The sequence below is a fragment of the Opisthocomus hoazin genome, chromosome 1, assembly GCF_030867145.1.
Source record: "Opisthocomus hoazin isolate bOpiHoa1 chromosome 1, bOpiHoa1.hap1, whole genome shotgun sequence".
NCBI lineage: Eukaryota > Metazoa > Chordata > Aves > Opisthocomiformes > Opisthocomidae > Opisthocomus > Opisthocomus hoazin.
This window is the reverse complement of record NC_134414.1, coordinates 156632374-156644287: the sequence shown is the minus strand read 5'-3', so window position 1 is coordinate 156644287 and position 11914 is coordinate 156632374. Positions and strand designations below refer to the sequence as shown.

The window sequence follows — 11914 nt, the reverse complement described above, 5'->3', positions numbered from 1 at the left end:
CACTCAAAAGTGACCTCCTGTTTTGTCACTTGGTGTATATTCCAGTTTTTATAAGTTTGGACTAATCATTCACTAGTTTGGTCCTAATGACTCAGTTACAAATTAAATTTTTGTGGAAGTATCAATCGTGAGTTGTCAGTACCCTAAGAGAATCTGAACCTAGAATCCACTTTCCCTGCATCTAAGTTGACATTTTTTGTTATTAGGTGTTGGCAAAATTAAAATCATGATACTAAGAAGATTCTGGGAGAGCAGAACAGAAATGTGCAAGCTGTTATGCTCCTGATTTCTTCCACTCGGCTAAAGACACAGGTGTGGATGTACTGGCAAGCTGCTTGACTTTGCTGAACCTGTCAGGACTGTGGTGAGATCCTGTGCCCAGTGAAGGTAGCGCTGAGACTCCATCCTCGTTAAAGAGGCCACGGTTTTATACCTTGCATTAGCATTGGTACGTGTTGCTGTTGCTGTAGTAGAGTAACTCCGTCTGTTCCTGTTGAGAACTCGCTTTCCAAAACAGGAAGGCTGGAAACGGACCTGCTTGGTTGTGCAGGGCTCTGTTTGACTGAACGTTCTCCTCCGTTGGTAAAGCTGCCGCAGCGGGCTCACAGATGTTCAAAACAGAAAGTGGTGTGAATGACAGAGGTCAAGTCTATTTGAAATACCAAAATTTAACACAAATAATCTTTTTTCAGTGTGTGTGTCTCTCAGCTACTGTAGCAAAGATATATTTAGCATAGCATTTCTGTTTTTTATTTTTACGACATAAAACAGGACACTATGTTAAGAATGTCAACAAACGTTACTCTGTTTTTCTCCGGCACTATCTACGTTTTGACATATAAAAATATTTTTAATGGGAATGTTTAGATACTAAAATACTGTTAGCGTTTTCTCCTAGGAGTTCAAAGTTTATTTTGGTCCTTTTGATCATATTAGATGTATTCTGTTGCCGTAAGAACTCCTTACTGTGCACGTTGTTTGTTACTAAAGGCTGCTGAAGTGTGGTGCTTCCATACTAGCTGAGAGAGCCCCAGGCGAGTACCGGGTGGTCGTCGCAGAGGGCACAGCGGTCTTCCGGCGCTGAGCAGGCCTGCAGGAGCGGCCCCGGGCTCAGCCTGCACGCTGAGAAGCAGCCAGCCCGTGGTTCAGTTTTGAGAGAACTGTGAGCTACGTGAGAAATTAGGGGTGAATGGGGGAAACTGCTGAAGGCCAAAGAGGCCTTCCCAGCACATCTACTGACAGACCACGCTGTACCGCACACCATAGAACTGTCCAGTAAGAAGAACAGGAGAAAAACCATGTTACATGAGCCTTTACTTGGGTCACTTTTTCTACCCAAGTTGCACTACGTTGAAGGAGAACGTTTTCTTACAGTCTGTAACAAGTGCACAAAAGCTATCGTGGTACGTGAAGTACTCCTGTATTCCTCTAGAAGCAACATCTGGATGATGCTGTTATTTTTATAGAATATTGATACGATTACTGTAGTCCCATCTGGAATTTGCAGAGGCTCTGATAACTGGGATGGGTAAGACAGAGATGAGAATCCCACTGGAAGCTGCGGTGGTGCTCAGCAGGCTCAGTGGTAGAACAGCTCTGGATGGACCTAACGCAGGTTTCTTCGTGGATGACTGTGCTTCTGGCCTTAGGGTTTGTCCATGAAAGGGTGAAAGGCGCAAGGAAGGCCTGCAGTCGTAACTGTGGTTCAAAAGCACGGTCTTTGCTCAAATGGGTAGTTCGGGATATTGCGTTACCTATTGAGTGGTTGGGATGCTCTTGCTTTTATAGCCGTGCCTGCTGCTTGGGACGGGAAGGTGGTGGCAAACACCTCCAGACAGCACGCCTGAAAGGGCTGGCCACCTGGCTGTGGGCTCCTCGATCTGAGGTTGCACATCCCATTCGAAGTAGAGTTTCTTCAGCTGTGTTGTTACTCTGCTGTTTACCGTTCTTCCTAGGGGCTAAAAGAGGCCTGGGGAGGAGAGGAGGGCTTTTTGGGACCAGGACTGTGCGTCTTGTTGCTGCGTTGGGGGCAGCTCTGAGCCAGCGAGAAGGCGGCAGTAACGTGTCAGAAGCAGGGCTAATAGTTGTATCGCCTGTTCCGAGACAGCGGGTGGTTTCTTGGAGCTTCCGTTAAGAAGTTGAAAATGCTCTCTCTGTTTGGGAGGTGTGGTGGCATTAGGCGCTGTTAACGATTCCGCTGCTCGGGAGCTCTGGAGGAAGGTGGAAGAGGAACTTGGGAGGTGGTTGGAACGTAAAGTGCAGGTTTGCTGCCACACTGTTAAGAGTATGACTGTATTTGGTTTAAAAATACAGGCTTTAAAAATAAAATATGATGCTGATCTCAGTAATATGGAAGCGTGCTTCAAAGTAAGTACAATTCCTGTTGGTCTCTGCCTTTTTAATACAGATCCGTACTTGCTGCCAACGGAAATCTCTGCGGAGCTGCGGCAGCTCATGTTTGGTACTTCCCACCTTTACGAAAGACCTGTTGGTTTTGTCAGGCTTCTGTGTGGAAATTGCTGTCCGTGTTCTGGCCTTTGAGGGAAGCTTTCAGAGTCTTCCTCTCCCGTGGGCAATAAAACGTACAGGCCCACAGGAAAGCGAGCGGGGTTGGCCGTGGCTCTCCCTGCTCTGGGCTGCGTGAGCAGTCACTCAAATGAAGACGTGTAAAATTTTACTGTCTGTACGGGGCAGGGGGGGGAACCCTTACTCCTTCGTGGGAATATTAGAGTTGGTCAGATGTCTGGGAGATCATCCTGAACATTGTATAGGATAACATCAGAATATCATCTTAAAATTAGAAAATTTGACTGTACAGGATTGTAAGTTCGTCCTACCATTCTTGTCTTGTTTTTAAAAGGGCTGGAGCCTGGCAGCCACAGCAGCAGGGATCCTTTTTGGGAGGATTTTTACACAGCTGCTCTACCATTGAAAAGTTTTCGAAACAGTGTAATTGAATGTATGTTTAGTGACAGCAGTGCTAAATTGCTGATAGCAGCTGCAGTACTCTTGGATGATTCTAACTTAATTGGGAGGAGTGCACGCTGTGCAATACAGAGCGTTGAGCCTTCTTCCCTTGTGAAGATGAAAAACCAACCCGGTCAGCAGCTGGCAGAGCTACTGTCTGCATGGCATAAATGGCCTTTGTAAGGTTTCCAGTTAAATAGAAAACAGACTAGAAATTATTCTGAAGCAAATCAGTGGCGTCAGTTAAGTGGTACGTTTCTACCTCAGTATTGAATAAAAAATATGATTTAAAAAAAAAACAAAACCAAAAACAAAACCACAAGCCAAAACAAAAAAACCCCACCCAAAACAAACACCGAAACCCAAACACCAAAACCTGTCCAAAGCACATTTTCACCCATCTGGCAGACCAGGAAGAAAAATGAACTGTGACAGTGTCCTGTGTCTGTAAGGTATCTATCATCGTAGAAAATCAGCGCGGGTATTATTATACTAGCACAAGACTGTATATAATGATTTTCTGGTTTAAAAAGCTGGTGGTTTTGCTTTGCTGCAATACACGAAGAACTGTGAGAGACCATATATTCCATGTCACCATTATTTTGTGATACAGCTAATGACAGTAATCTCAGGTAGTTTAAAATTTTGAAAACAGTAGAAAATACTGTAAGGCTAAGGCAGAGGAAACAGAACACCTCTAAAAAAGGTGAGCGATGTTAAAATGAGAAAATGTGAATTCAGACTTTTAAATGTTCAGCTAAATATTAAAGCTAACAGTTCAGGGCTGAAATTAAAAACAGAGCTTGAACTAGGTTTAGTCTTCCCAGTGTTATTCTCTGTTTCTGAAAATACATATTTATGCTCTGGCAGTTCTCTTAATGAACATGCGCTGACAGGAATCTCATCCCTGATGAGAGGCAGCGTACAAGCGAGAATTTTCTGGGGTGTAGAGTGCTGGCATCTTCTTCAGCAGGGAAGGTTTAAACAAATAAGAGAGCTGTCCTCCTTCGCGCTTCTCTTCAGACGGAGCACGCGCTCCAAACTGCAGGCCGCTCAACTCGTGGGCGGCAGCTGTGTCCCCTGTACTGGCCATCAGGCAGTGCAGTTATTGGAGACTAGCACACACTCGATGGAAGGGCCGATAGCAGCTCCTACTTCCTATTCAGAAGAGCACTGTTTGAACCACCGTGATGTGACTCAGAAAGACTCCAGGCTTTGTTTTGGTTTTTCTGAAGTGTAATTTTACTTTCTTTTGCCATAGGCGCTCTCTTGTCTCAAATAACCTGGCCTCCTTTTACTTTGCAACTGGCTGACGTACTTTCTCTACTTATTGTACAAATTTAAGTGTTTCTTTATAAATACATAGGACATCAAAGTTGGAAGTGAATGGATCTGCGTGGTTTTATTTCAGTTATTAAAGGATACTAGCTTATAAGTCGTAGCACCTCGAGTGCTGTGCTGGAGTCGATGACGTTTTACATGCCGTCTGGGCTGCGCGTGTAGCTTGTGAACCAACTGGTGTGCTTTCTTGCTGGAGGCTTGTACTCGCAGATTATCTGATTACAATTTCATAAAAAGTTCAGGTATGAGAACTGATTGATTTTTATTTTTTTTTCCGCTAGAGGTTGGATAAAATGCTTTTTCCAGACTGCCTTAAAGCTAAATGTAATCTAAGGCTTCAGTATGAATTTTATGAAATGAAAACATCCACTCTGCTAGTCCTGCTGCAGATCAACGTTTATGCATACTTTAGTGCTACTAGATTTTTTTATATGGATTCAAGTTATTTTTGATGCAGTGAAAATAGAGCTTGCATTTGTAAAGTGTCTCATTTGGCTTGTGCCAGCAGAATGCAGTTGATGCCCTTCCTAATTATTTAATTTTAATTTTGCAAAGATGTGTAATAACTTTAAATGAAATGTGCACTTTAACCAATGAGTGTCTGTCTGTACACCTCTTCAGCATTAATTAAGGCTGCTCCTTTTTTTGCATCTCCCTCTTTTTTCCACCCACCCCTTATTTTCCTGACGTGTGGATTGTAATGTGGACTTACAACGTAGAGAGAACCGCAGGGGCTGTGGATGCGATGCATGCCTGGTCTTTGGGCGCGTTTGCTGCATGGGAGTTGATTTTACCGTCAGTGTCTGTATGGAACACACAAGTCTCGCAGGCGGTAAGGTACACTCTGTGAAGATTTTGAGAGCATTCCTCCAAGAAGCTGGAGGAGCTGCATTTGAATTAAATCATTGAAGAACTGATGCAACTTTTCAACACTCGCAGTACTGGCGTTGCTGCTGCTGAATGCTGCAACAACACGCTTGGCTGGCAAACCTGGTGCTGAAGGAGCCTGGCAGCTGTGGGTTTGGATATGCAGACACAGAATTGCGTGAAGGGTACCATGTGTGACTCTGGATGGCAAACTGGGTGTGCATCTCATTAGCAACTCCAAGGGCTGAAATACTCACTAGAAAACTGTGTAGTAGTTGAATTGTAGGTATTTATTTGAACAAAGCAGAATAGCTAGAGTTTTTGGTATGCTAACCCACTTTTTCCACTAGCAAGAGCACAGGGAAGAACTCCCTCCTGCGCAGGAAATCAACATAAAACATTCATCAGGTATAGCCTGAAACCTTAAAGTCATTTCAGTGAGAGGCAGATTTGTAACTGGTATTGATCCCAGCCCTGGCAAGTCCTCACCTGCGGTCTAAAAGCCTTTGCTACGGGCAACACACTGTTGTTTCAGGAAACAGAATTTATTTGTTTTTCTAGAGAAGCAGTGTCAATAAAAAACAATCATCATCATTGCGTTCTAGGCAAACACAGCACAGGCTTGTCTTGCTGTGAGGCATAAAGATCTAGGATTTGCAGGGAGGAGGTTACGACTAAAGCTGGGGCAGTGGGCCGTCTAATTAAAAACAAACTGCTCCCTTTCAAGTTTTGGGTTTTCTATGCATTCCAAAATCAGCATAGCATAAAGTTCACAGCTTTTTAAAGGCAGTGTTAGCTATGAGCTAAGGCAGACATTTCTGTAACAAAGGCACGAGTATCCTGGTGTGGCAGTAAACTTCAAAGAAAATCTGAGCTGGTCGGGGAAGAGGTGAGCGTGTGAGAAGAACATCGTAGTGCTCGGAATGCAGGAACGTGGAGCTGGGATGATGTGGAATGAGACTGTGCAGTCACTGCAACTTGCATCAGCTATGCATCAAACAGACCCTCATAAAATCCCATCTGTGCTCCATCCGACACTGGTCACAGGATGCTTCCTCATCTCCTGCAATAAATCCAGATTGGAACTGAAAGGCTTTGGCAGGTTTGGAACTTGCCAAGGAAACGGGGAGAGAAGTTGAGGTTATAACCAATCTCTTAATCAGGATTTCCACTTACTGATTTCTCAAATTCGGAGAAGGAAGCTTTGGGAAGGAATGAGAAAATAGATTTTGTGTAAGTTTCAGGATACCTATTGATGAGTGCTCAGAGCAAGAAATTACGCTTAAAAAAGGTATTTAGACTGCAAATATAGGGCATATTTATCTGGAGACGAGTTTGTCACATAAGCCCTTAAAGATCTCTGGCATCACCTTCTGCTTGTGCAGCTCCTAAACTTGCCAAAATGGTTCTTTTCATTCTGGGCAGTGCCACTTCCACTACGGCTGCATGTGGCTCATCGGAATTATTGAACTGGTTTGCACCCTTCCCAGACAGTCCGTGGGCTGACTGAGTGGTTTGGTCAGCGAAGGTCATTTCCTCAGGTGCCTGGAGCCTTTGTTGTTGTCTCCAGTGCTCCGGCAAGAAGAGGTGGGCACCGCTGGTCTGGTCTGGGGGCTGGACCTACTGGAAGCCGGAAAATGTGCAGAATGCACTGGTGATGCAACGGTGACAGGGTGTGCCTCGTTTGTGTGTTCTTCATAATAATTCTCACCACTCTTTATGCAAACAGGATACTGAAGCTTCATAATTGTTTCCATGATCAATTAGAGTGACTCTATACGTTGCGCTCAGGTTTGGGCCAGAGGTGAGGGAGTGTGCTAATTTACACCGGGACTTACTGCGTTCCCTGCAGTTCTCAAGCACAGCGTGGTTACAATTTTGGTTTTGCCTTGCTTGTTTTTAGAGAAGTCATGCTTTTTCTTCAGAGAGGCTTTGTCCGGGGTTTCCTGAGATTTTCGTTTGCTACCAATCCACTCTTAAGCTGGGTGTTCCCGGGGCTCCCTAATGGCGAAGCTCTGCCAGGCAGGATCACCACTCGGCAGCCCAGCTGGCGGAGCAGACCACGAGAGAGATGGCTTGCAGGAACAGCTACTGCTGCGTGCGTAGCCAGTGAGAGTGACCACTGTGTTCAAACCCACAGTATATACTATTTTGTGAGATATTTAAATGATGTGGTAATGCATAGTGTAATGGCGGTATGGGGCTGGAGGGAATTACGGATGTGGAAATACTGCTCATTAGTCTGACGAGGAACCCTGGTCCAAGCTCCCTGCAATGCAGGGCTTCTGAGATGCAGAAACAGCACTCCCGTTTCTTGGTTGGTGTTGCCAGTGATGCAGAGTGGTGCTGCAGGTGGTTTCATACCTCGTGGCGCTGGAGCAGGGGACTATTACAAACTTGAAATCTAATCCAATAAAGGCAAATATTAAAAGTAGCTGCACGTCCTGCTTCAAACCTGTGACTAACCCGCAGTTCTACGCTTTGAAACAGTGTTTGTCTGTTTGCTACTCTCCTCTTGATTTGCAAAACACAACACCAGAAGCAGAGCCTGTAAGGCAAACCTGTGGTTAAATGCAGGAAGAAACCCAATTAGGGAAATAGGTGAGCAAGCATTGTTATTTTGAATCTTTCATTAGCTATTGTGTTAAATATTACTTTCAACAGGGAAAAGCAAAATAATTTTATACAAAAATTTACAGATTTTATATAAAAAAATACAGATTTTTTTTTCTTTAAGGCAACGTAGGTAAATTAACTATATTTAGAAACTGCCCCGTGTTCTGTTAACAGCAGTTCCTCAGGAATGCACAACATGTCGTCTCTTTTCTTAAAAACACTTTCAGGCAAAATCAGACTACATCCTGTGCTGTGTTCTTCTTTGGACAAAAAGTGCCATTCCAGTTCAAACCCCCTCCTGCTTTGGGTTTGTATTCCAAAGAATCCTCCACTGCTTCTGTCTTGCTTAATGAAAAGGCATTTTCATTAAATGCTGAATGTTGCGCAGCTTCTCTTTCCCTGCAAGCTGGGGCAGCCTGTCCTGTTCTGAGTAGCGTCATGCTCTCTGCAGACACGGTGGGATGGTTGCTGGGCGCTGCGGGTCCCTTGGGCCTGTGACCACAGGACGAGTTACAGGCTCTTGGTTAAAGCTCCCTGCCGCGCCTGGGCTGGTGGGCGGCACTGCCCGTTCCTGAAGTGCCTGGCTCTTCCTAAACAGCATTTGAACTTGCCCTATCCACTGTTCTGCCGCTGAGGGCAGCAGTACCTCTCCTGTTCTTTGGTAATGTCTTTGTAATTGCAAAGATGGATTAAAATGTGTCAGTCTAGCTTGGCACCTTCCTCTGAAAGCATCATCATAAAACAGAATATCACCAAAAAAAGTTAGTGTTCACTCTTGAATGCATTTAGAGTTGGATCCCTAAAGAATTAGTGTCTACTCGAAACCAGTCATCATTCTGTCATGCGTATCACTGCAAATTCATGGTTGTCATCAGCTCGCAGAAGTCAGCGCTGCCATGCGGAGGGGTCTTCCTAGCCCTGGGCGTGTGTTTCCGCCACTTCCCTCCTGCAGGCGCTTGCCCTCAGGTGACTTTCTGCTCAGTCGCAGCAGAAGGCTGGGCAGGGGGATTCTGGTTTTGCTTTGTCAGGGTGTTTTTTGATTCGTTGCCTGTAGAAAAGCAACAAGCACCTAGGTGTGGGACCAGAGCAGGTCTTGGTGACAGAGGGGACTAGCTCGCGTTAAATCTCTTATGAAACTGCATGCTCAGAAAAGCGTCTCTGCTGTCTTGTGCTCTGGATGTGTCGCGGGGTGTTACTTCTGTGTTGCGTCAAGTAGGACAACCTGCCCTGTGCGCATGGACCCCGTGCTGGGCTGCGCTGATCTGCAGGGGGGTCTTCGCCGGAGCGAGGGCTGCGGACAGGGCACCCTGTCGTCTGGCCGAAGCCAATGCCACCGCTTCGGGCTGAAAGCGAAGGGTGTGCGCCAGGCTTCCCAAGATCAGAGACCATTTTTAACGTGGGTTCCCCAAAACCCCGGTCACGCTCCCGGGTGCTGTAAAACGAGAAGCAATAAGGAATTCTGTGCGGGACCCAAGCCAGCGTCCCGGTGCTGGGTGCTGTGGCGGTGCCCGCGGCCTGGGAGGCGGCGGCTTCCCCCTCGGGGGTGCCTGCGGGGCTCGGCCGGCCTGAGCCCGGCCGGGGCGAGCCCGCGGCCCCCTCCGCTCAGCCGCGCCGCGGCACCCCGAGCGGGGGAAGGCGGGCCGGCCAGACGCCCGCGTCCCCCCCCCCCGGGACCCGCCGGTGCCTCGGGCCGGCCCCTCGGCGGGCGGGGGCGGCAGGGCCGCGCTGAGGGGCGTCAGTCCCGCCCCCGCGGGCTTCCCGGCCGGGGCAGGGCGCTGGGCGGGCGGCGGCGGCTCCCGGCCCGCCCCCGGCCCCGGGCGATTCCCCCGCTCCGCGGCTTTGTCCGGCTCGGCGGGCGGCTGCAGCCCCCAGGCGGGGCAGGGGCCGGCTCCCCACGGTCACCCCGATGTCCGCCGCGCCCGGCCGCTCCCCGACGCCGCGGCCCCACAGGATGAGGAAGGACGAGTCGTTCCTGGGCAAGCTCGGCGGGACGCTGGCGAGGAAGAAGAAGGCCAAGGAGGGTGAGTTCGCCGGCGCGGCGGGGAGGGAGGGGAGCTCCTGGCAGCGCCCGGCGCTGCTTCCTGCCGCACGCCGGCGTGGGGTGCCTGTTCGCCGGCCGTGCAGCCCCGCCGTCCTCGGGGCCGGCCGCCCGCTCGCTCCGCCGCCCCCTGGCTCCGCTTCTCCTCAGGGCCGGCTGCCTGGCCGCCCCTCGGCTCCGCTTTACCTCAGGGCCGGCTTCCCGCCCGCTCGCTCCGCCGCCCCCTGGCTCCGCTTCTCCTCAAGACCGGCCGCCTGCCCGCTCCACGGCACCGCTTTACCTTAGGGCCAGCTTCCCGCCCCCCGGCTCCCCTTTACCTCAGCGCCGGCCGCCCCCCGGCTCCCGTCCTCCTCAGGGCCGGCCGCCCGCCCGCTTCGCCGCCCCCCGGCTCCCCTTTACCTCAGGGCCGGCTGCCCCCCCGCTCCGCCGCCCCCCGGCTCCCGTTCTCCTCAGGGCCGGCCGGCCCCCCGCTCCGCCGCCCCCCGGCTCCCGTTCTCCTCAGGGCCGGCCGGCCCCCCGCTCCGCCGCCCCCCGGCTCCCGTTCTCCTCAGGGCCGGCCGGCCGCCCGCTTCGCTGCCCCCCGGCTCCCCTTTACCTCAGCGCCGGCTGCCTACTCGCTCCGCCGCCCCCACCCGGCTCTGCTTCTCCTCAGAGCCGGCTGCCTGCCCGCCTGGCCGCCCCCCGGCTCCGCTTTACCTCAGAGCTGGCTTCCCGCCCTCTCGCTCCGCCGCCCCCCGGCTCCCCCTTCCCCACGCCCGCCCGCTGCTGGGAAGGGAGCCCGCGAACCGGTTTTCTGCTGCGGAACAAACTTCTGGCGGCCGAGGAGTCTGCGAGCGCCGTCTCGCCTCGCCCGAGGGCTGGAACAAGCCGCGAGGGAGCGATGAAACCCAGCCGCGCTTTCCGCCCCAGGCGCGCTCGGTCCGCTGGCTGCGTGCTGGCGGAGGTGCTTCGCCCCGAGGCCTTCGCCAGCCGCCGGCCTGCGCCGGGGCCCGCGCGGAGATGGCGCGGTTGGCTCTGGCGCAGCTCCGCTTCGTCGTTGTTGTCGCAGATAAGGCGTCGTCGCCTTGCCGCTGGGCGCGATACACGAAGCGTACCTCTCTCCTGAGCGTTGTCTCCTCCGAGCATGGCGTGTGCTGGGCTCCCCTCCTTCCCCGACGGACCAAGTACCGGCTTCTGCGGAGAAACCCTTCTCCCGTGTCACCCCCAATCTGCTGCCAGGAAAATTGGGTGTCTTTGCCTTGTGCCTGAGTGGATTTTCAGCTTTCTGGCCTTGGCTGTGTTCTGATGTCTGGTGGGTGTAGGGTAGGGACGTAACATGACTTTCGGCCGCCTTGCAGCTGGCTGTTGAGCGAGCACGTGTTTCACCGATGTTGAGTCCATTAATTGCCAGCAGCGTTTAGAGGGCAGCTTTTTCATGTTTAAAAATAAAATATTTGGCCTCAAGACCTGGCTGAAGGAAATTGCTTGCTTTTCCTTCTCCTGGCTGCTTTGGTGTGGCTTGCTGGTATTTCCTTTATTACCTATTTTTAATCAAGTTTCTCCAGTGCTGAGGAGCAGCAGAAGCAGTCGTGCCTTCCTGATGATCTCATTTGCTTCTGAAGGAAGATGGCAGAGAAAACTCACCTCCAGCGGGGAATGCTGAGCACACACTCCAAAAAGAATGTGTTTTGTGCAGAGGTGGCTTCTAAGCTTGGGTTGGCAGTGCCTCTTCTTAAACGAGAAATTTTGGCATCGCTAGGTGATGTTTTTGTGGCGACCACTTTCAGCGGGGACCACCCACTCGTTTTGCTGAGTTTACCCATTATTTTGCCTACTCTTGTGGCCATGGTTCCTCTTGGCGATGGAAGGGCCCATGTTGGTGACTGCCTCCGGTACTTGGTGGGGAACCGCTGCCGTGGTATGACGGTCACACTTCTGGCAGTGCCATGGGGAGGAAACTGAAACGTGTGACGCAGCTTCTCGTGTGAGTGTGCCTTCCAGTCTGAAAATGGGAAGGGAGGAGAGAGCGTCTGCGGGCCTGCAGAGCCACCCGTTGCGTGTGACACACCGTGGGGTCACGGGTGGTGGAGGCCTGTCGCAGTGTGG

General features: G+C 50.7%; 1 protein-coding gene across 1 annotated transcript in view; it reads left to right on the top strand.

Moving 5' to 3' along the window:
• The first annotated feature begins 9595 nt into the window (after positions 1-9595).
• The window catches only part of PARVB (parvin beta), a 55618-nt gene continuing 53299 nt past the window's right edge, over positions 9596-11914 (top strand). Inside the window, exon 1 of the mRNA XM_075443209.1 lies at positions 9596-9812. Within this exon, the coding sequence (XP_075299324.1) occupies positions 9698-9812 (115 nt within the window). The 5' untranslated portion in view covers positions 9596-9697. The remainder of the gene's footprint in view (positions 9813-11914) is intronic.